Consider the following 24,811-nt stretch of genomic DNA (forward strand, 5'->3'; position numbering starts at 1 on the left):
AACAAGGGTACCACCTGAATTGTTAACAAAAAATTGTCATGGTAGAATGGAGATAAATATACTGCGTTTTAAAATTAGAGGTAGTATAGCTCGGAATTATAATAGCACTGAATATCTTTCAAAAACAAACGCTCTAGGTTTATCTCCATTCTACCATGACAATTTATGAACAATTTCAGTTGGAACTCTCTTTCTTTGGTTGTGTGAGGTTATAATTGGATCAGCTATCCTGCTTTTAAGACATTTTGAAGCTGTTTCACCACAAGTCTTCATAACACTGAATGCAAGATAATATGAATATCAATAAACATCCATAAAAAGCAATGATTAGTTAGAAAATGGCATAATGAATTAGAGAAAGACATGATAAAATGGCTTTCTGGGCTAGAATTGAAATGGCATGGTAAACTGAGGACATTCCCACAATGCTAACCTCAATTTTTTGGGTTTCTTGTCTTTGTTTTTCTTTTGTTGTCTTTTTTTCAGCAGAAAAGAATTATGCATATGGACCTGTCACTTTGTCTTTATACAGTGATGGCAGGAACGGTGCTTGGAGCACACAATCATTTCACAGCATAAATGAAATATTTATTCACAATGAAGGTTTGAAGATTTATCCATTTATATGTAGCAGAAGTGCACTTCCAATAAATAGTATGGTGACATGGAAAGGTCCCTGAAAGACAGTTACACTTGATCCTTTCAAATCTGACATTGACGTTGGAAAGCTGGAGTACTGAGGCTTTCCAAAGATACTAACTACACCTTTACGTATTTTCTTTGTAGATCTGATCCAAATTATGAATCTGGAAACCACTTTGGCTGCATGAAAACTGTAATGCTGCATGGAATCCAGGAACTCCTTTCTGAATTCCATGTCTCTCTGATCTTGAACATCTGGGAGTGGATATCTGTCAGTTTTCATTTGGACAACCTGCCTTCCCAGCATCCCCAGTGAAGGTGTTATCATTAATGTCACTGCTACACTACCTTTGCCTGTGGATCAGAATGACTTGGGGTCAAGCTCATATTCTCATGTTCTCCACATTTGACATCATCTTAAGAGTGATAACTACATTCAGTTCCACTCTCACTGTCGCCTGATACTGCAGATCTATAGGAATCTAAGTTATTTTCCTTGTTGGTAAAGTTTGAGCATGTGTCAAATGTCACCCATTTTGGTGAGTGATTGGTTGGTGATCGACAAGGCTCCTGCTCCTCACTGTATGGATAAAATGATATGTTAAAATTAATTAAACACATTCATCAGTGATGTCCAGACAAATAAACAGTATCATATAGCCATAGGAACCAAGCAAGCAAACAAGCAAGCAAGGAATCAAGCACAGAAGGAAGGAACCAAGCAAGCAAGGAATCAAGCACAGAAGGAAGGAACCAAGCAAGCAAGGAATCAAGCACAGAAGGAAGGAACCAAGCAAGCAAGGAATCAAGCACAGAAGGAAGGAACCAAGCAAGCAAGGAATCAAGCACAGAAGGAAGGAACCAAGCAAGCAAGGAATCAAGCACAGAAGGAAGGAATCAAGCAAGCAAGGAACCAAGCAAGCAAGGAATCAAGCACAGAAGGAAGGAACAAGGCAAGCAAGGAATCAAGCAAGCAATGAAGGAACCAAGTAAGGAAGGAAGGAATCAAGCAAGCAAGGAATCAAGCAAGCAATGAAGGAACCAAGTAAGGAAGGAAGGAATCAAGCAAGCAGGGGACCCAAGGTTTATATTTTCTGTGTGGTAAGATTGCGTAAAAATATGTTCGATCTTTTTGTGAATCGTTAACTGAAATGCATAATCTCCGGAGCTGATTCAGCACATTGACACAACATCTACCTGGAATGCTATCAAGTCTGCTACCAAACTGACTTAAATGGAAAGATGATTGTGGACAATCTGGATGTCTAAATATAAGCCAACTAGTGGAGTGTAAATGGAAGGATATCAAATTGCTGCCAAGTTGATGTCATACCCTCATGTAGGGCAGTTCAGTGTATAAAGTTTTGAACAGTAGTACAAGAAAATAACAGTGGTGATGAAGATAAAAATGAAAGCGTTGTGGGTTCTTGGCATTAATTTTGACAAAGGTGTTGTTCGTGAGCAGAATTTTACGAATTTGTGCTGAGTATTATAACACCTATTGGGAGTGCAGGGAAGTTGTTTCCAACACGGATGTATGGCAAGCTAAATGGATTCCATTGATGAAAGCAAAGAAAAGCACTCATCATATCCTGGGAGAGTGCAGTTATTCTTTGATGCTAATCACATTGTTACATACAGATACATGAAATTACCAATTTGGTGAGATTGGAAAAATTTAACTATAAATTATATATTTATAAATGCTTATCCTATCTCACGGTTAGTACTCTTTCTTTCATGATAGACACCTGATTGGAAATGAACTGCAAACGAAGTTTTGAGCCTCTATTGTACCATACGCCTGAACACAGCCCACTGCTCCCTTTCCTGGTCATCCTGAAGCCTCTATGAAGCATGCAGAATGCCCTCTGGTTGATCATGTGACTCCTTTATCTGATCATTCTCTTCTTGAAGCATTACTCGTAATATGTAACATAATCTGTGTCGCGGTCTGACGGTGGGCCACAGATTACCCAGTGCCTGTGTGTAGAGGACAGCCATGTGATGTGGTGAAGGTGCACAAGGAGGACTGATACAAGCACAATCATCTGATTGACTACATAACTCCTTTACTTGTGATGGGTTGCTACTTCCAAAACCCTTTGGCATACTCAGCACAAAAACTCCCAGGGAGTGGGCACTCCCGAGTAAATGTTGTTTTCCGGCACAACTTTTGTTCAAGACAAAAGGACGGAGCTACAACATGTTTCCACGTCTTGTCCACTTTCACCAGAAACTGCCGCAGACTTAAAGTCTTGCAACTCTAATCTGGACAATCCCTGCTTCGAAAACCATATCCCAAATGCATCGGAATCCACTGGAATTGGGTATCCACACTTCACTGACATGATTTCTCGTGAGAGTTAGAGTGTCGATCACCTCTGCACCGTAATACAAGGCTGACCTCTCAGTCTATGATGAAGTTGTTCGATGATGACTGTACTACAACTCCCTAGTGTACAACTAGGTGAGAACATTCTATGCCCAAGGAAATAAAATGAAGATAAAATGAAGTTCCATACACCCTGATTCACTTTAAACAAGGAAATACAGATGGAGGGGTGTCACTCTCTGTGTTGTCAGGCCGAGGACAATTGCTGCGCCAGTACCAGGTGGCCAAACTAATGGAGTCATTCTATGTCAGTCACTGAGTGGTCGTGCAGGTAGTGGGAGGTAAAGACAGTCTCTCTCCAAAAAATCCCTTCATAACAGGTATCAGCAAACGGTTGCTGTGAAGAGTCATCGTTGATGCCAAGACCCGAGTCTCATGAAGGTTCGACTCAGCAGTGGAGGGGGAAGACAGACGAAAATGTAGGCCTGCAGGGTAGTAGACCACATCCAGAAAGCTAGCATGGTATGGAGAACTTCCCCTGATGAGGTTGTTGAGAGCGGGATAAACAGGCGGCTGTGCAACCTATGACGTCTTGCAAGGCAGCTATATCGTCAGATGTTTAGCGTCGTCAGGCCCCAGGATGGTGGACAATGGTGGTCGAGTGAATATTCTATCTGATTGAGGAAAAAAATGAGACAAGTTTAGATTCAACGTCTTGATTTAATAATTGACATAAATTTATGAAAATTGGCACACATGTACACAATACATTGTTAAATCGTTCACAATAAGTCAATACTCAGTCAGTCCACCACTTTGCTCCAAACACTGTTCAATCCGCCGAGGCATGGAATTTACAAGATTGTCAATCAGTTCCCCAGATGTCTCATACCACGTTTCATGAATCACTCGTTTCCATTCTGCAATGTCTTTCGGTTCCAACTTTTCCACTTTGTCCTTGATGATTTGCCAGACATTTTCGATGGGGTTCAGGTCTGGTGAAGCGGCCGGAAACTACACTACCTAAATGTAGTTCCGACGAAGCTAAGCTTCATTGTAGGCGGACGTGTGTATGCAGGCATTATCTTGTTGCATTACATAGGGAATTCCACTCTGTGCGATATTTGAATCTAGCAGTCCCTCTTGCAAAAGCTCAGAGTACTTCCTTGAATCAATGCGGCCTGTAATTTCCAGAAGCGGCATTAAACCAAATTTCCCAATCCCACCCCACACCATCACAGAAGTCCAGAACTTTGGGCACATTTTTTCGCATTTTCCATTTCGATACCACCTTTTCCTTGTAATTCGGAAAAAATTGAACTTCGATTCGTCTGTAAATGACCAGTTTGAGACCGCCTCCGTGGTGTAGTGGTTAGAGCGTCCGCCCGGAGAGCGGAAGGTCGCGGGTTCGATCCCTGACCGCGTCATACCAAAAGACGTTAAAATATGGTACTTGTTGGTCCCTGCCTGGCGCTCGGCATTAATGGGTACAACAAGGACTGGTCGGCTCGGAGTCAGTATACTGTGTCTGAGTGGGGTATTCATGCTTCACTGCGGCATGGTATCTCAGTGAGCTAGCACTATAAAACCAGCTTAAGTCTGGGCTAGTACAAGCAGCCGCACATACACATACACACGCATGCACGTCGTCATATGAGCGAAATATTCTCAAGCACGACGTTAATCCCAATTTCACCTCACCTCACCAGTTTGAAAAGTCAGTGTCCCTATTACACTCACACCACTTCCGTCTTTTCCACTTGTGCTCTTCTGTCATCAACGGAACCTTTGTCGGCACTTTCTCCACGATTCCTGATTCTTTTAAACTGCGCCTTACAATCCATTCAGATACTCTAGTACTCCACTAAAGCTGTGGCACGCTTTACCAACCAGTTTGGATTCACCGCCGCCAGTTGTGCGAGTCGTCTCCTGTCATTTCCCCCAAGTTTACAAGGACGTCCCGATCCTGGTTTGCGCTGATAACTGCCGGCAGGTTGAAATCTGGCAATAAGTCGGTAAATGGTAATCCGAGGAAGCCCCAATATTTTCCATTACTTCTGAACATGATTTGCACATGCTGCGCCAGCAACTGCATCGAATGGTCTCTAGTACATGCATCTTCTTGAGTTTTAAGAAGTTCAGTCTAAACTTGCATGGAGTATTTCATTCCGCCTTGTTAGAAAATTCACAATTGTTCTCATTGACTAAATAAAGACCCAATCATGGTTAGCGAAGCAGGTCTACTCTGTACCCTTCAATGCATGAGGTGTGTTTATGTGGGTCGGCTTCTCAGATCACAAATACAAATGTACTAGATCCCGATCTTGAATGACACACAAGTCTAGTCTTGAAGCCGAATCATTAGCATTCGAATGCGAAACAGAAGTTTAAATACCAGATCATCTGTGGTCTTGCTATTACACAATTGTAGATTGTCAACTGTCCATGCTAAAACGTATGTCGTACCTACGAGTTCGATGCTATCCCCAGACGTACACAGGTCCTCCAAACGTGGGAGAAATAGAGGAGGTTCGTCAAACATTGACAGGGGTAAGACCTTATGAAGCATATCTGGTTGTTATACCTGCTTCAAAGCCTTCGCCATGTCTCACACCTTCAAGTCAGAGTCCATGTTAAGGTGAAGTTGTGTCTCTCGGGAATGAATTCAAGAGACAGGTATGTTTGGCTGTGTCGTTCCAGTAGACTGTATCGAAAAGTGTACAGACGAGTGGGATCACCACTCGATTGGTTTCCGATTATAATTTCACCCAATCAGAGGCATCGCCGTTATAATCATTTCGGGGTTATGCCTTATCCTACCAAATCGGGTCTGAGTCTGAACTCGAAACAATGGTTTCGCACGAGTGGACGAAGCTAGGAAAGAAGGGACTATGGGACACAGTATTCATTTGGGGGATAATCTCTATCTCACCTTAGACGATGTCGGAGTGTATGTTAGAAAGTGGACTTGGATCATGAAAGTGAAAAGCTGACGAACGAGAAAGGATTTATTCTTTCTATGAATCAGTGGGAGAGATTGAAGTGTTGCGTTCAGTTGATGCCAGACTACGTCCCCGAATTGAAAGACATGGTCCCTTGCATTCTTCGAGACGATCACCAAAATCAGATGGGTTTCTTGAGCTGTTCTTTCTGTAACCCTAATGACTATTGGAACTGGTGATTAAATTCCGATCATAATTGTTGGAGCGACGGAAAATATAACTCACCATCCGTAGAGACAGTGTTCATTCGCGAGTCGACACCCTAACTGAACGGACGTAAAAATGGATGTGTGAGGACTGTACCCTGAAACAGTAGTTACCGATTGTTGCAAAGTACCTTCTACCACCGAATGAAGCACAATGCTCAAGATATGGCTCATGCTGGGTTTATCTACAAGAACAGAGGAGACAGATGCGTTTGTTTTGAATGTAATATTCATCTGAAAGGCTGGACGAGTTCGGATGATCCCTGGATAGAACACGAGAAGTGGTCCCCGAATTGTCAGTACCTACGCATGGTAGGACTGATTGGTACGAGGAAGGAAGAAGTGGTCAATACAGATTTCTCTTTCAGAGGACAGTCCCAACTTTACGGAAACAATACGAATGAAAGATCGAGCATCTTCGGAGGCAGAAGAGTTCTGTTCACCAAAACTGAGTGACAATTTTCACATTATTGAAACGAGAACATCATTTGGAGTATGAAACGTTTGAAAATAATAAATCATTTTATAAACTTATTTTCCGAGTAGGTCCTCTTTGTCCGTGTAGTATAAAGGGCATCCACTTTGAACAGATCACATCAGTTTACAGTATGGAGTCGTGGGAAGAGTATCTCAGGAGTATATATTACGATCCTAAGCATCCGGGAACTTATGCCGGACATAAGAAATTGTACGAAGTCGTGAAAACGGAGGGAAAGTTCAATATCGGATTATATCGGATCAGGAAATGGTTGAAGGGTCAAGAGACTTATACCATGACGCATCCGGTTAGACGAAAGTTTCCCCGGAATGAGTACGTAGTAGAAGGGTTAGAAAGTCACTGGCAGTCTGATCTCATGGATATGGTTACTTTAGCCGAGTACAATGACGGGGTCTTATGATTATGACAGATCTGTTTTCCAGGTTTCTGTGAGTACTCCCTCTGACATCCAAAACGGGAAAGCAAGTGGTGGAAGCTCTGACTACAATTTGGCAGACAGAAAATCGAAAACCCGAATTGTTTCAATCGGATTCCGGATCCGAGTACAAGAACCGTCTCATTCAAAACTTCTTTAAGTCTCAAAACATCCACCAGTTGTTTTCTCTCAACGAAACCAAATTGGCGTATGCCGAACGCGTCATCAAAATGATCAAGATGCGATTGTACCGATACATGTTGAAAAACTTTACTTATAGATACGTAGATATCCTGGATAAAGTGGTTCATAGCTACAATCGTACAAAACACAGAATGTTAGGACAGACTCCGGCAAGCATTACCGAATCCAATGAAGACGAAGTCAGATTATCTCAGTATTTGATCAAAAGCAAATCTGGGAAGGAGAAGGCATCTACCAAACATAAGAAATGAAAATTCACCTTTAAAGTAGGAGATACTGTCAGGATCAGTCATTTGCGAGGGACATTTGACAGAGAAGATCAAGAAAAATGGTCCGGCAAAATTTTTACCGTAACGAGACGGTATTGGTCACAAAACAATGATCTGTACAAGCTGAGATGGATGGAGATCCTATCGATGGTATGTTTTACGCTGACGAACTTCAAAAAGTGTTGGAAAATCCAGATCAAGTATATAGAATTCAAGAGGTGTTGAAAAAGAGAACGAAAAACAAACAGAGAGAAGTGCTAGTGAGATGGCTTCATTGGCCCCCAAAGTACAACTCTTGGATTCCGGAAGCAGATGTCAGACAGTACGGGAAACTATAAAAGGAAATCTCAGTCCTTATCGAAGCCATAAGGATGGAAGATCCGGTCGAAGCACAACCTCTGACTCGCCATCATTCTCACGAAAGCTGGACTCTATTTGGCAAGAAAGTAGCCAAGTCGGAAACCGTATTTTTCTCTCAAATCATCGTTATTTACATCGTGGTCATCACCTGCATCGTCAACTTGTCTCTGGAGAAAGGCAACTCTAATCTGTGGACAGCACTCCTCAGCAGTATTTTGGGTTATCTTCTACTCAATCCCAAGATTAAATCTAAAAGCATCAATGGATAAGTACATCATTCTAAGAAGTACGGATAGTCTGAACGTGTATCACGAGAATAAGTCGTGGAATTTCAGAGTAACGTTGAATGAACCATTTCATCTGCATCAACGGAGGGTCATCGCACTGACGGAAATATCCATTTCAACTTGGGACTCTGATAAGAAATCGGAATGCCGTGATATTTATGTTTATTCCTCTTTGTGCGAGTCTTCTTACGCTGGCGAGAACAAAGAACCACTTCTGAGACGTCTATGCCTCGCGGGAAACAGTAGAGTAGGTACTTTTACATTTTCTCAATGCCAATACGTGCCCGTCAAACTTCAGAAAGCGTACAGACCCTGGATGTGTATATAAAGGCCCACAGAGGCGATTTGGCCACATTCCTCAGCGGACCAGTGACGGTGACGCTACACTTGAAACCGCTCCCGTTCTGGTATTAATTGAGTAACTCTCCACTGCGTTACTGTCCGGTACTCCTAAAACCTCACGGATTATGCAAACATGTCGGCAACAACACCGGGATATCAACTGTATGTCCCCAACCACGACGAGTGGTATCGATTCTTCAAGTTGCAATCTGAAGGTAAACTGGATCCTTACGTACCGATCATGAGAGGGAGCCGAAGAGCGGCCATGATGTCTGTGGACAGAGCGTTGGAACTGTACGATCCAGAATGGCGTCAAAAGAAACAGAAAACAAACGACAACGACGACGTTAAAATAAAATTGGTCGTGCCGACCCAACAAGCCACAGAACAGGCGAAAGCCATGAATACGCTCTGAGCAAAGAAGGCGAGTAAGCGTATAAAAGGACACGCGAACAAGAAAACGGTCAGTCACTCCGAGAAGGTTAAAGCGAACACATCTCGGAGAGCTCTGTCAACGAAGAAAAACAAACGGAATTCATCCAAGAAACCACCCATTGATATATTGTCTAAAACTCTCTCAAGCAGAAAATGGTAATGGCTGACTACACGCAGACTCCGTATGTGGAAGCTATGGCCGAAGAGCTCAATTTGTTTGCGGTACCACCTACGTTTACCTCGTAAAGGCTATAATTCTGAAAGGAGATGGCACCCCTCTCGCGGATGAGGAAAATACAGGACCAGTCAACCTATTTTTCCAGTCTCTGTTTTCCCCAAGTCGACGTATCCCTGATTGGAAAACTCATTACCACCTCGAGTAATCTGTATCCGTACAAGAGCTATCTCAAGGTGCTTCTCAACCTCTTATTACAAAGACACTTCTCACCATGTTGACGTGACTACGGTAAATGGAAGTAACAAAGGGTTCTATGCAAGATCTGTTTGGACGAACATCAGTAAGATTGTAAATATGGAGGGTCCCCTGTATGAAGATTTGATGGATTCCAAACGTTACTTGATCAACAGCGTGGATGTGCAGATCAGAATGTTCCGAACATCACCAGCCTTCTGCCTCATGTCGGGTGAAACAAATCCTAATTAAAAAGTAAAGATTGAGGACGTCTACTTGAGAGTGTGTAAGATTTGACCTAACCCGTCGGTGATCATGAGTCACACCAAAGTATTACAACACGATTTGGCAAGTACCCGTACCAAGAGTGACATGAAGGTGGTGTCTCTACCCAGAGGACAACTGAATTATACGGTGGACAATCTCTTTCAAAACAAGATACCTAATAAGGTGGTCGTGGCTTTGGTCTCCGCAGAAGCCATCAATGTCAGTTATGGCAAATCGCCCTTCAACTTCAAATTATACGATCTGAGTTCCATCGGTCTCTACGTCGATTGGGAGCGTCTACCCGGAGAACCGACGATTGTGTCGGGATCCAATTACATCAGAGCCTACAATACGTTGTTCGAGGGTCAAAATTCCATGGGTTTGAATGTTAAGAGAAAAGATTTCCAAGGGGGTTACGCCTCTATGAGTTCATCCTGGAGCCCTATCATCTCAAGGAGGACTATCTGGATCTTATAAAAAAAAGAAATCTACGCCTGCAGCTTCAGTTCAATAGTGCACTGCCGGAGATGGTCAACGTTCTTCTTTACTCTCAAGATAATCTCGTACTCTCCGTGGACCACGCGAGGAATATTCTGTACGCACCACCATGAATACATTACAGTTACGGTGTGCATTGAAATCAACTCTGTCTACCCAACATCGTCGTATTAAAGTTGCTGATCAACTTCCCTGTCGTGTGAACACGTATCAACAAGGGTTTATCATCAATAATCAAGATTCTAGGCAAACGGGCCAGCATTGGATAGCCATATGGATACAGGGCCCTAATGACGGGGAAATTTTTGACAGTTTGGGAGAAAAACCCATCTACTATGGAAGACGATTTCACGATTTCATGAAGAGGAATGATGGACAGTATCGTTACAACGCTCAGCAACTTCAGAGTAATGACAGTGGAACTTGTGGACTGTATGTTCTGCTTTACACGATACTTAAAGCGAGATGTTATTCCTTGAGACGAATTCAAAATTATTTTACTACTAATAAAAGACTGAACGACCGTCGTGTGTATAAGTTTGCCCATCATTACTTTAATCATTGAATCTGAGCTGTACATCGTAGTCGTAGCCCTTAAAGCCTCTCTGTGTCACTCTATACTTGTCCATTCTTAGTCATAGCGGAGATATTGTATTACATAATAAAAAAAAAAGCTATGGCACTACTTTCCTGTTGTTGTTGTTATACATACATCAAAAAACAAAACCAAACAAACATATGTAGCCTTTCGCAAATATTTATTTACAGACAGATTGTAATGTACACGACTGGGAAGGAAATGATGTACAATTGAGTAGTACTCCTTTATTGATAGTACTACCATTTACAATGCGATCCATTTAAACTTCTTCTTCTTCTGCTCGTGCTTCTTTTTCTTCAACGCATTAGCGGGAATACCGGGAGGCACCGACTTTGGAGTGGTCATTGATGATGTATTCGTGTTGACCTCCCATGGTTGCGAATTTGCGAAGAGACCTCGAGGTACGTGCATTTTTTCCAAAGCACGAGGCCGCCTCCGTGGTGTAGTGGTTAGAGCGGAAGGTCGCGGGTTCGATCCCTGACCGCGTCATACAAAAAGACGTTAAAATATGGTACTTGTTGGTCCCTGCCTGGCGCTCGGCATTAATGGGTACAACAAGGACTGGTCGGCTCGGAGTCAGTATACTGTGTCTGAGTGGGGTATTCATGCTTCACTGCGGCATGGTATCTCAGTGAGCTAGCACTATAAAACCAGCTTAAGTCTGGGCTAGTACAAGCAGCCGCACGTACACATACACACGCATGCACGTCGTCATATGAGCGAAATATTCTCAAGCACGACGTTAAACCCAATTTCACCTCACCTCACCTCCAAAGCACGATAAAATGTCGACATCCCTCTGGGCTGAAATCGTTTGTACGGATATTGGGAACCTTTCAGCAAGTTGGCAATGTGGCTCCCTGGAATGGCTTCATTTTCGTAGATCAATTGGCCTTTTCAATCCCATTATAGTGTACGGTCTGGATCTGTTTGAATAAATCTCAAGAGAGCAGACCCTCTTTGATGATATGGTTTTGGTATTGCGCTCAAAATCAGATCTGTGTCTAGCTTCTCGACCTTGTCGTCTTCCTCATCGGCTTCAAATCCATCTCCGCTTTGTACAACTGAGTCTTCGAAGAAGGTAGGATCAGACTGGACTGTTTCCTCTCTCGGTCGAGACTGTTTCAGCAGTCTCTCATACTTTCAGCAGGCAGGAGTATATGTCTACGACTCTGCAGCATTTTTTTTTTCACAATGTCTTTAGTAGGGGCGATACGATCCTGAGTACCAGAGTAATGATGCTCAAACTTTTCTTCAGTCTGTCTTTCCTCCTTTTTACTGCGATATTGTTATTACCCAATAGTCTGAGCACAGTTTTATGTCTTTTGAGTTTTCTCAGATTATCCTTTGACACTTTGAGATCTGAATGGAGCAACTTGAAGATGATTTCTGTCAATGCTTTCAGTTGTTCCGACGTCACGCTTTGCAAAAGAGCATTCTTCTGCACTGCAGATGAGATTTGTAGTAGCAGCTTTAAAAACGCTTTGATAGTCTTCGACATAATGATACAGATTTATATCAACGGGGAGCTATTTATACATTCCAGTGAGTATAGTCCATGGTTTTCATTAGACGGTGGATCTGTACGGAGAGAAATGCTGGAGTTTATCTGATCCACGGACACAGGCTGAATGAGTCACTATGTTGAGTTTACGTCATTTTTATACCCTTGGAATGTACACAATGGGATCCTCTCCGGGGAAAATTTTGGTTCTCAGTCTTTCATCCATGTGAGGCGACATGTCGATGATGAGATAACCGTAAGGCACCTTTATGGCATCCCTGTACGCTTCTACCAACACTCCGCTTCGTCCCGGGAACAACTTACGACCGAGAGTCGTGATCTGAGAAGCATCCCTCATATTTTTAAACAAGACGAGATACCAAGTGTTCAAGGCAATCGTTCTAGCCGCTTTGGCCTGTCCGTACAGGTCAGGAACAACTTACGACCAAGAGTCGTGATCTGAGAAGCATCCCTCATATTTTTAAACAAGACGAGATACCAAGTGTTCAAAGCGATCGTTCTAGCCGCTTTGGCCTGTCAATACAGGTTTTGTGTGAAAAAAATTATGCTCAGTCGTCTATGATGACACCCCGAGGTGAATAACAGCTCCATGTCTTTTGAGTCCAACACTTGGACCATCAGATCGTCCAAAACGATGAGACCGTGCTGACCATCGGCAAAGTCTTCGATTTCTTTGGGTGCAGGTAGGCCAGAATGTAAACTCAGTCGTGGCACTGTTCTTTCCATCTGGTCAAAAAACGGTTGATAGATGCCATAACAGTATAAGAGTTTGTTGGGTGGAGACGAGATCGACAACCCCTCCCCGAGTCCCTTATACCAGGTGTTAAGGTGAGAATTGCAAATGCCATTAACCAGAGAAGGATGGCAAAGAGATGGCACGTGAGACCCGTCGACTTGTCGTAAAAAGGTGACTAATGGGATCGGATGGTGAGACCTGTTGACGTGGGGAACATAATGTGTCACCGTATCCCAAGTGCATAGAAACCACCTCCGTAGTGTAGTGGATAGAGCGTCCGCCCGGAGAGCGGAAGGTTGCGGGTTCGATCCCCGACCGCGTCATACCAAAAGACGTTAAAATATGGTACTTGTTCGTCCCTGCCTGGTGCACGGCATTAATGGGTACAACAAGGACTGGGCGCCTCGGAGTCAGTAGAATGTGTCCAAGTGGGGAATTCGTGCTTCACTGCAGTATGGTATCTCAGTGGACTTGCACTATAAAACCAGCTGAAGTCTGGGCTTTTTCGCTCACTCCATGGTTGAGACTCGACTTCCTGGGTACAGACTATAAAGCATCCCAACTGTCTACAAAATATAGACTCTAGGCTATGGCTCTTGCCGGCATTATACGAGTTGTACGGCTTACGACCCCGGGGGCGTTCCCCAACCACTGCCGCTGCCGTTGAGCTGTTGCGGCTACAACCCCACCATGCAGGCAAAAAACGATTGCCGTCCGTTGACCTCGTCGACATCCATGTCAGTCTGACCCGGGACGTATCCCGTGATGCCAGCCCACCGACCAGCCGTGGCTACAGCGTGGCCGGAAGATCCGCTTGGTTGAGGGATCCCGTGGGTCCCAAGCATTGGGGGGTGGTGGGACGGGAAGGTCCGAAGCCATGGAACCATACCCGACGCCAGTAGGAACCAGTCCGACAGACCTCGATCCGTGGTCTCGTCTAGGACAGTTGGATGGATAGCCAGCTGTGTCTGTGTTTGTCCGTGGACGCCGACAGATCAACAGACTGAGTAGCCGTGGCCATGGGTCGAAACGTCATGGGGAACACGGACTACATGGAAAGTTATAGACACAATGAACATCGTTATAAAAAGAGCAGGGAGAGGTGGATAGCCAGCTGTGTCTGTGTTTGTCCCGTGGACTCCGACAGATCAACAGACTGAGTAGCCGTGGCCATGGGGCGAAACGCCATGGGGAACACGGACTACAGGGAAAGTTATAGACACAATGAACATTGTTATAAATAGAGCAGGGAGGACCCGTGAAGCACGAGGCACAGACAAAACACGTGCAGATACGCGCTTGTGACATATGCTTTTGAAAAGTAAAGTCCAATAAAGTAGAATAAAACGCAAGCAATATGTACAAAATACAGAATGCGCTGGTCAAAAACATCAACCAATGCGACAATACTGTCCGGGAGTTTGGAAGTTCTTTGAAAATTTGAAGAAAATTTTGAAAACACTTCCACTCTGTAAACATGTCTTCTGTGTTGTCCATACAGAAAGATTATGAGAAGTTTTCAACAACTATGTTGTGACGTCACAGCCAAGGGAGATAACTGCATAACTCTTTTAAGCATACCACTAGGGATAGCTATGACTTAGTTAAAAAAATTCATTTCCATTCTGTATGTGTCTGTGGAATCCACAGGAATAAGGCAACCATAATCCAGAGGGAATGTTTACACCTATAATTGAAGATTGATTTCTCCACTAACTCCAGGGGAACCAGCTGTAAACTTTATGCCACTAAATTGCGCGAGTATCGTGCATCAAATTGCTGAAAAGCATGAGCAAATATCATGCATATGAACAGCTGCGTTGTGGTGTAAAGTTTTGTTAAGAATTTGCCAATTTTCGTCAATTTTCATCATTGACTTAACTCATGACAATGATCTTTCCAACGTTCTGAATTTGTTTTACAATACATCAGTTTATGTGTAAACAGTATGAAATATTTTGCAAAATTTAGTTTAAAACAGTTGTCTGAAGTAAATGGCTATATTTACACTGGTAAGTCTAAAACTTTTGATGAGAAGTATATTTCAGCCATATACTGACGAAAAAGGTTTTGGCATAGGCTATAAAATATAAGTTATTACATAGACAGTCGCCGAAGGATTTGTAAAATAACTAGCGTATCACTGATAGTGTTTGAAACTAGCGTGTAAATCTAAAACTCATTCATTTACGAAGACAACACGATATAAAAACAGACTATAAGTCGCCAACAACTGAAGGTAGATCACCATACTGGTGTCATCGGTACCAATGATTATCATATCTAAAATGTTCGATGACGTTGAATTTTTCAAGGTTATACTTTCGAATAAAACGTTGCTTTTCGGTTAAAGGTTTATCGCTTAGTACACACTAACATTTCTTTACACATTGATCTGGATCTCTCAAAACAAATGTATAGAGTTACAAAGTAGTTAGATCCATAAGATTTTATGGAACAAATTTTACCCTTTTCTACACATCTGACCACTCTAACTAATCGTAGTGATACACGTTCATTTACGTTTGTATTTTCAAACTGAACAAATATCTAAGTACTGCCCCGTTTGCGTCACTTTGAAATATTTTTCTTCGAGACAGTATGAGTTACAACGATTCCGTTGCCATGTTTGTTTTCAATTAGTACTTCTGTAAACCCTGGGAAAGTCGAATGTATTTAATTATTCTAATCCAGGACCACATTACATAGTCAGTTTGATTTTGTCTTTTCTAGCCGATGTCACCAGCACACCTTTGGAGTTGGCGAACCCCGGCAAGACTAGGAAATGCCTCAGCTTTGATGGCGAAGTGCCGTCAAGTTAGATTTCATTTGTATCAAAATCCATTTTAATACACGGTATAGACGAGTATGAGTAAACCAGTCCTCTGCAGAGAGTACAAACTTGATTTAACTATAATGTTGATGCTTGCGCGTTTATTTTCTACTACGCGTTACCGTATATAAGACGTATAATTCTGAATTTGTTTCTGTTTTGTCAATTTAGCAAATCCAGAAAGATGGACACACCGGCAGCATGTCCTCCTGGATCGCTGTCGTGGATAATGGAGACCCCCGTGAGAGGGGAAAGTTCTTTGGGGTTAGCGAACCCCTATAAGGCACGGCAACGTCTTAGTTTTGGCAGCGAAGTGTCCTCAACGACGTAGGTTACATTTCATTTGTATCAAAATCGATTTCATACACGGTATATGCGAGTATAAGTAAACCAGTGCACTGTTAACAGTACAAATTAGATTTAGGTATAATCTTGATGCATATGCGTATATTTCTACTGCGCGTTACCGTATATAAGACGTGTAATCCTGAATTTGTTTTCTGTGAATTTAGAAAATGCAGAAAGATCTCCCCCACAGGAAGAATGCCCCCAGTCTCCTTCCTGGATCGAGGAGACCCCCGTCAGTGGGAACAGTTCGTCCATGGACAAAGTGAGTTTTCATTTATACTAATAGACGTGAAAATAAAACGGCTAACGCAACTTAGATTTATTTTAATTCTGAATTGTATTTGTCCTTTTTCAGATGAAGCAGGATCTACAAGTCCTTATATTAATGGGTCACGCGCTCCTCAAAGAAATGGTGGAGCATATCTCCACAATGTAAATTTTGGAATTTGAATCCTACCCCGTATAGTATCTCAAATTATCCTTTAGATTTTAAAGTACATTATTTTATTTTACTCACAACTCCGATTAATTTTTCTAATTTCAAGTTCTCTAAAAAAAATTTAATAATAATCCAATATTGATTTCATCATTCCATTTTTCATACACACATATCGTTCGGGTAGGATTCAAATTTCAAAGATTATCCATTTATTGTGCAGTATTTTGTTATTGTTGTTTTTATTCTAAGTTAAAATGTGTTTTTTTTCTGTAGATCTTTAAAACTTTCGCTTTAATCTGTTCAGTTATAATTTATTGTCCATCTTTAGTGTTTTATTATTGCATTTCAGCTCCATAGTTAATGCTAGCTCTTTTTGTCAATATCTTTTCGTTTTAAATTGTATTTTGTTTTAGAAAATAAATTGTTAGGGGGTTCTCTTATAAAATATGTCGACCGAGTACACGTAATCTCGGCCGCATTTTTATAAGATATTCACCTGACTCAAATAATCGACAAAACGCTGGGGAAAATAAGAAGATTTTCTCAGGATCTGGAGTGTGTTTGGAGTTTACTAAGGAACTGTATTGGATTTATACTCGTGGTGAGTTCCTTCAGTGTATGTTTTCATTTCATCAAATGCTGCGACACCCTTCTCACACTCGTATAGTCATAGCATAAAAGTCGCTGTTATTGCCGTTGAATATCGATCGTGTGCGCGAGAGTGGCGGTTTTCAAACGGCCGGGCGAGAACGATGAAATTCTTTTGTCCGGTCACGTGTTCGGGTCAGGTTAAGCCTTGAATGGAATTCCTTCGTTTCATTAGGCTCGATCGGGTCGCGTGAACTATCGGCAATGCGTGAACGGATTAAGAACTTATATACCCATTTTTGTATGTAATACCCGTATTGCCCGATATATTTTCAAATGTTTGCGCGTTTGAATTATTGTAAACTTCCTCCATCTCGTTATTCATTATATTTATCGTTGTAAATTTTGTATTGTCTCGTGTACCACTGCTGGTGGTTTCCGAAAATAGATTTCTGTCTATGCTTATGAGGACTTGTTACTACGCACCTAAAGGTTATAGTATAGTTTACGGGCATCGAAATAAGCGCTGTTGTAACAAAAGTCAATTTATTATTATTATTTATAATGCTTTTGTGTGGTTTTATTATGATTATTATTTTAAATCGTCAGTTCCATACAATCCATTTTGCCTGATATATAAAGTAATAAATAAAATGAACGTATTTACCTCGATTTTTTAATATTTGACATCCTGGGAACGATGTTTCGAACGTTGATGACACTAATGACAATAACGTGGGGACGCTATAGTCTTTTATAGCGAGCAATAGTTCCCTTTGGTAAATTATGATCGGAAGTATTTGTTCGAACAGCTAAGAACTCTATCGGAGACGAAGAGGACAATGAACTGACCGTGATTGTGACGTCACGCTGTCGAATGCCTCCAATTGGGTGAACTTGGGTGAAATTATGATCGAAAACCAATTGCTACGACGCTCTTCGGCCACGCCCCTTTCCGATCAAAGAGAGGTATATTCAACAAACGTGAATGGTCCATTCACTGAGAGTAGGTCCCATTCTTTGATATTAAAGGTAGACAGCAAATCAACAAGTGACTTGCCCTAACACAGCTTAATGTTGTCTGCAATACAGCAAGTATGAGTGATGAGTCCACAAAGTCTATACTGACTCCTGAATAGACAGGTCATAGGAGTATGCCGAGGAGGGTGTGACAGTACAAACCATTCTAGTAGAAATGAGAGCTCAGAGGCAATACTTGAGGCCGAACGTCCTGGGTCTCCCCAGATCGCCGATCAGGTTGCTGTTCGGATCGTACCATGCAGCAGACTAAGCCCTAACCATCAAATCAAAAACCAATTTAGAATGCAGCTTAGTGTCTCGAGTGTGATCCCACGATACAGATAGAACTGATTGTGATGAACTAGGGGTCTGTGGCTCAGGTATTCTACCGCTGAAGGGATACGTTGAATCTGAAGGGATCATTGAACTGGTGCATATTGCCAAACTGGGGAGGTTGCTGAACCAAACTGAATCGCCGAACTAGATAAAAATCGCCGAACAGGGGTGATTCTCTGAAAATATTTTGCCGAAAGCGGAGATTCGAGGTTTGTCGAATGTGTAGCCGTGGGACACCTGGAGATGTCTGTCAAAGGCAAGACTGTCAAGGTTGCACAAGTGCCTGTTTATCCCGCTCTCAACAACCTCATCAGCGGAAGTCTTCTGTACCATGCAAACCTTCTGGATGAGGTCTCCCATCCTGCAAGCCTACATTTTCGCTGGTCTTCCCCCTCAACTGCTGCATCGAACCCTCATGAGACTCGGGTGTTAGCATCAACAATGGCTGTTCACAACAACCGCCGATAGATAGTGACATCCTCCATCTGCAGAATCTGTGTTACCTTGTTTAAAGTGAATCAGGATGTTTGGAACTTCATTTCCATCTTCATTCTACTTCCTACGGTATTGTAGTACAGTCATCATCGAACAACTTCATCATAGACTGAGAGGTCAGTTTTGTACTATGATGAAGAGGCGATCGACACTCATGCTTACTGATCTCTAACTCTCACCAGTAATCATGTCTGTGAACTGTGAAAACTGAATTCCAATGCATTTCGACGCGTTCAGACTCCTAGTTTGCAATTCACATCCTGACTAGCTTAAGAGTCATGTGATGTTGTTCGGAACTGAGCATTAAAACTGTTGACTTTACCGGGCCATGTTCTTTTTGAACTGCAAGCGTGAAGTGGGATATGGTTTTCGAAGCTGGGATTATCCAGATTAGAGTTACAAGACTTTAATTCTGTGGCAGTTTCTGGTGAAACGGGACAAGACGCGGAAACATGTAACTCAGTCCTTTTGTCTTGAACAAAAACCACATTTACTCAGGAGCGGCCTCACCTTGGGAGTTTTTGTGCCGAGTATGGCAAGGGGTTTTGGAAGAAGCAACCCATCACAAGTGTAGGAATTATGTAGTTAATCAGACTATTGTACTGGTAACATTCCTCCTTGTGCAACTTCACCACATCATATGGCTGTCCTCTACATACAGACACTTGGTAATCTGTGACCCACCGTCCGACCGTGGGATAAGTTCTTACCGTGAGATAGGATATGTTTTTAAAATTTTAACTATAAATTGTATATTTATAAATACTTATCCTATCTCACACGATTGATTTCAGCCCTACCAACCGGAGGGCATGCTGCATGCTTCACAAAGGCTTCAGGATGTCCAGGAAAAGGAGCAGTGGGGTGTGTTCAGGCAAATGGTACAAGAGAGGCCTAAAACTTCGCTTGCAGTTCGTTCCCATTCAGCTGTCGATCATGAGAGAGAGAGAGTACTAAGCGTGAGATAGGATTTGTTTTAACATTTAACGTTTACGTTACCAGTTTATTCTTGTATTAAAATGTCCATCTTTTCAAACGAAGTATTTTGTAGAAAATGGTCTGACACTTGAATAGGCACTTGTAATTGTGAATTCGATGGAAGGATAGCAAGGAATTGAGTTGGAGGTGCTAAAACCCAAAGTGCAAATTTTGATTGGGATATTGTATTCTTTCAAGAATTACAGCAATTTCAAATTTTTAACTTTGAAAAGATTATTGACATTTAGCATTAGTTGCTAAATGGGTTTATAGGCAGCATTTACATTCGCACAGCTCTAACACTTCTCTGGCAAGTGAAATATACTTGGATATGTAACGTTTAACTTCACCTTGAATTATGTCATTTCTAATCATCTTCGTTTCGGCATGCAGCTAACACACAGTCGGCAGTGTAGTTCGAGAAATATCTGTTTTAACCTTTAGGTACTAAGGCGGCATATTTTGATAAAATGGGGGATGGGTAGAATATACAATTCTTTGCATAGTATTCATACACTTAGCTTATGATAAGTATCCAGTGTAGCAACGCACGTGGCAGTGTATTATTTCCGCGATTCCATAATAGTAGCTACGCCACTTCGGAGTGATGTCACATCCGCAGGCATACGCCACGCCCGCTTCCTTTCTATTCTGCATGCTGTCCTGACAGGTTCACCATCTTGCTTCATCACTAATAATTTTTCGATTCTCGCCAAATTTCGGTATCTCGTCAAAATTCTGTATTAACTTAATACTTAATTCGCATCCGCTATCGCTTTCCGTCCTTTCATCTGCATTCTTGATTGTTTTAATAATTGTACAACTTTCTTTCCGAGTTCATCATGCCACCAAAGCGTAAGGCAGCCATTAACCACGCTGTGGTCAGGGGCGCCCTAAGGTTGCCAGGCCAGGCAAAGGGGCACGCTTCTTGGTGTTGTCCCTGGGAGCTGCCCCTCAGGCCAACCAACCCGCACCACCCTCTGTGTCCACACCACGTGAGGTTCCCCGACAACCTATGTGACACCCCGCTGGAGCCAAGCTTCATCACCCGATGGTCTCCGCCATCCACCAATCAAGGTAGGTCTCACTTTGGGCATATTAATATTTCGCCGGAGTTGTTGATTTCAAGCTGTGATAGGCCTGATATAGAGTTACAGCCACCGCAGGTCCCCACCGCTATGCCAAACTTCTGTATACAGGGGCAACCCTTCTCTAATCCGGAGTCACTGATTAATGCAGAGACACTGTCAAATCAACAGCTGAACTTCAGGGCGGAGACTATAAGTTTCCATGTAAAGCAAGCAGTGAGGGAAAAGATCCATCGTGGGGAATTTGTAGACATGAGGTCCCTATTGCCACCAGAGAACCAGGCAGCACAGGAGAGTTCCAACTTCACAATGGAGCTTGACATTTCAGGACAGGTAGTTTTTAAACCCAAGCAGCAGTCTGTCCGTCAGTTAAACATTGGGGCTTGGACATCTGCTTTCTTGACCTTTATCAGTGTGGCAATAGAGCCGCCAGGCGGATGTAAACAAGATACAACAATTGCTTTCATTACATGGAGACGATCCGCTGTGCCGCCACGATTTGGTGGTGACTGCTGGTCTCAGTACGATGTCCAGTTTAGGCAAAAAATGGAGAGGGACCCATCTCGGTCATGGGGTGCCATCGACGGACAACTGTGGCTGCAGTTAATGCTCCCCAGCCACAAGCAGCAGGCATTTGCCTACCCAGCCAGATCCTCCACCTACACTCAGCAGCGCACGGAGGTATGTAGAAACTTCAATCGCGGCACTTGCGAGAGGGGTCAGATGTGCCGTTATGCACACAGGTGCTCGGCATGTAACATAGGTGGGCATGGCGCCATGTCTTGTTTTCGTGGCAAAAAGAACACAGTTACCACCGCGCAATCTCTTAAGCGTCAACCTACCCTGCCAGGCAGAGCTATTTCACACGGCCCCAACTCCAATTAACATCGCTTGCTTGGAACAATGGTTGCGCAATATAAATTGAGCAATCCAGCAGCAGCTCAGTTACTACAGGAGGGTTTCAGTAAGGGTTTCAGCTTAAACTATGAAGGGCCACGGGTCATTCGGGACGCTGTCAACCTTAAATCTGCCAGGGAACAGCCACTAATAGTGGAACAAAAGCTGCAAAAGAAATTCTGTTGGGTCGCATGGCAGGCCCATTTTCGCATTGAGACCAGTGCACTCTCTTATAGTTTCCCGATCGGCTTTGGTGCCTAAGAAAGTTGATTCATCAGTTCATGGTGAGGCTGCCTTCCGCCTCATCCATCATTTATCGCATCCTCAAGGCTCATCAATCAATGATTTTATACCACAGGAAGCATGTACAGTGCAGTACACCAGTTTCGACCAGGCTGTAGCCATGATTCAAAGCTTGGGCAGGGTGCTGCATATGTCCAAATTTGACGCCAAATCAGCCTTTCGCCCCCTGCCTGTGGTACCATCTGATTTTCAGCTACTCGGCATTAAGTTTCAGGAACAATTTTACATTGATAAATGTCTTCCCTTTGGCTGTTCCATTTCTTGTGCCCTATTTGAGTCATTCAGCACTTTCATTGAATGGGCTATTAAGGCCACTACACGCAGCCAGGACATCGCCATTACCTTGATGATTTTATCCTGGCGGCAGTGGACCTAAGCAAATGCTCCAACATGCTTAACACCTCTTTGCAACTGGCTGATAATCTGGGCGTGCCTATCGCCACCAGAAGACCGCATAAACCTACAACTTGTCTTACATTTCTGGGCCTCACCATAGACACGGCTCGGGGCGAAATCAGGATACCGGAGGACAAGATAGCACACCTGGTCCATCAGCTGTCGCAGCTGGTAGAGTCACCATCCAAGAAAGTTACACTGCATATGCTGCAGTCAATAGTGGGAAAGCTAAACTTTGTATGCAAGGCAATTCCCATGGGTCGTCCATTCTTGCGGCGTCTCATTGACGCACAAAAAGAGGGGCACGCAAGCCACACCACAGGATACGGGTATCAGCGGGTATGCGTGAAGACCTAAACCTGTGGCTTCAGTTTCTTGCCAGGCACAATGGCACAACCTTATTCTTGGAACAGGGTTGGGTTACAACCCCAATACTCCAACTTTATACAGACGCAGCTGGCGCTCAGGGTTGGGGTGCATATTTCCAAGGTCATTGGGCCAATGCCAGGTGGCCAGATCTATGGATACAACAAGGATGGGTGAAAGACATTACATGCTTAGAGCTCTTTCCTATAGTCGTGGCATTGCGCATATGGGGCAGCAGTCTGGCCAACAAAAGGGTACTAATGTTCTGTGACAACCAGGCCGTGGTGAGTATTATCAACAGGCACACTGCCAAAGGGCAAAGGGTAATGAAACTGCTCAGACGAATGGTCCTCATATGCTTGCAAAACAACATACACTTCAAAGCACAGTATATACCAACTCAGGCCAACATAATAGCAGACGCTCTTTCGAGATTTCAGTGGTCACGGTTTCGAGCAGCAGCCCCACAGGCGGATCATCAGGCCTCAGGAATCCCAGCGGACATCTGGCTCATCTAACAGCGGAAGCAAACAGTCTAGTAGCAAACTCGATGGCAGCAAACACTTGGAGGACTTATGAGTCGGCGGTACAGTCACTACGGCTATTTCGGGTGGTGTACTCCCTGCCTGACATATGGCCTGTACCTTTAGATCATATGCTTCATTTTATAGCTTATCTCTCACTATCAGGTAGGTCTCCCAGCACGGGCCCGTTCTTACATTTCAGCATTATCCTCCATACACAAGCTCAATTCCTTGCAGTGCATGTCTAACCACTTCCTAGTGCAGAAAGCCATTGCAGGGATGGCCAGGAGATCGAGGCAGCCAGATACACGTCAGCCGATTACACTAGATCTGCTAACTCGCATTGTGCAACTCCTCCCCACTGTATGTAGGTCTTCATATGAAGCTTCTATGTTTTCAGCGCGCATCTGCTAACATTTTTGGGTTTTTCAGGGTAAGTGAGGTAGTTGCCGGTTCAATCAGCGACTCATCACAGCGGGCGTTGTTGCTGAATGACCTATCTTTCGCTAGCTTACCAATCCTACGTTGAGGTGGTCCTACGGGCCTCCAAAACAGATCAACAAGGCCGCTGCACACGCGCCGCCATTCAAGCAGTCCCTCGGTCCATACTGTGCCCCGCCAAAGCTTTGACACGATTTTTGGCAGTGCGCCAATGCACAGACGGATATTTCTTTATTCACACTAATTCTGCTCCTTTAACAAGATTTCAGTTTCAGGCGGTGCTCAGGAAGACGCTTAGCGGCAGCAAAACAACCCATCAATATTAATCTTTACTCTTCTCATTCATTTCGATAGGGCAGCAACCACAGCAGCGTTGCAAGGAATTCCGCAGTTCAGATTCAGGAATTTGGCCGCTGGAGATCGAATGCCTACCAGGCGTATATCCGTATCCCTCGCTAAGCACACAAATCTAATTTAAGAATTATGGGTTGCAGGACCATCGTGGGTGATTGGCTCTCAAGCTACATGGCGAGGCTGCAACAACACCTCGGGCCGCACCGGCAGCCTGGGCCTCGCCCGCCAAATCATCTGGTCGGCCAGGGGCCTCAGGTGGTCGGAACTACGCAGCAGGGTGGACGGGCTAATAAGGGCAAGGGGCCCATGCAGGTCGTTTATTGTGATCCACTTGGGTTCCAACGACCTGTGTGAGGTCCCTTCCAAAGTC

At 43.4% G+C, this 24,811-nt stretch overlaps 1 protein-coding gene across 1 annotated transcript in view; it reads right to left on the bottom strand.

The window, feature by feature from the left end:
- Positions 1 to 566: 566 nt before the first annotated feature.
- LOC124272352 (vascular endothelial growth factor receptor kdr-like) overlaps positions 567 to 24,811 on the bottom strand; it is a 462,777-nt gene continuing 438,532 nt past the window's right edge. Inside the window, exon 22 of the mRNA XM_046707526.1 lies at positions 567 to 1,222. Coding sequence (XP_046563482.1) covers positions 1,060 to 1,222 — 163 coding nt within the window. The 3' untranslated portion in view covers positions 567 to 1,059. The remainder of the gene's footprint in view (positions 1,223 to 24,811) is intronic.

This window comes from Haliotis rubra, unplaced genomic scaffold (assembly GCF_003918875.1).
Source record: "Haliotis rubra isolate DU_JTF1 unplaced genomic scaffold, ASM391887v1 Scf169, whole genome shotgun sequence".
In the NCBI taxonomy this organism is placed as follows: domain Eukaryota; kingdom Metazoa; phylum Mollusca; class Gastropoda; order Lepetellida; family Haliotidae; genus Haliotis; species Haliotis rubra.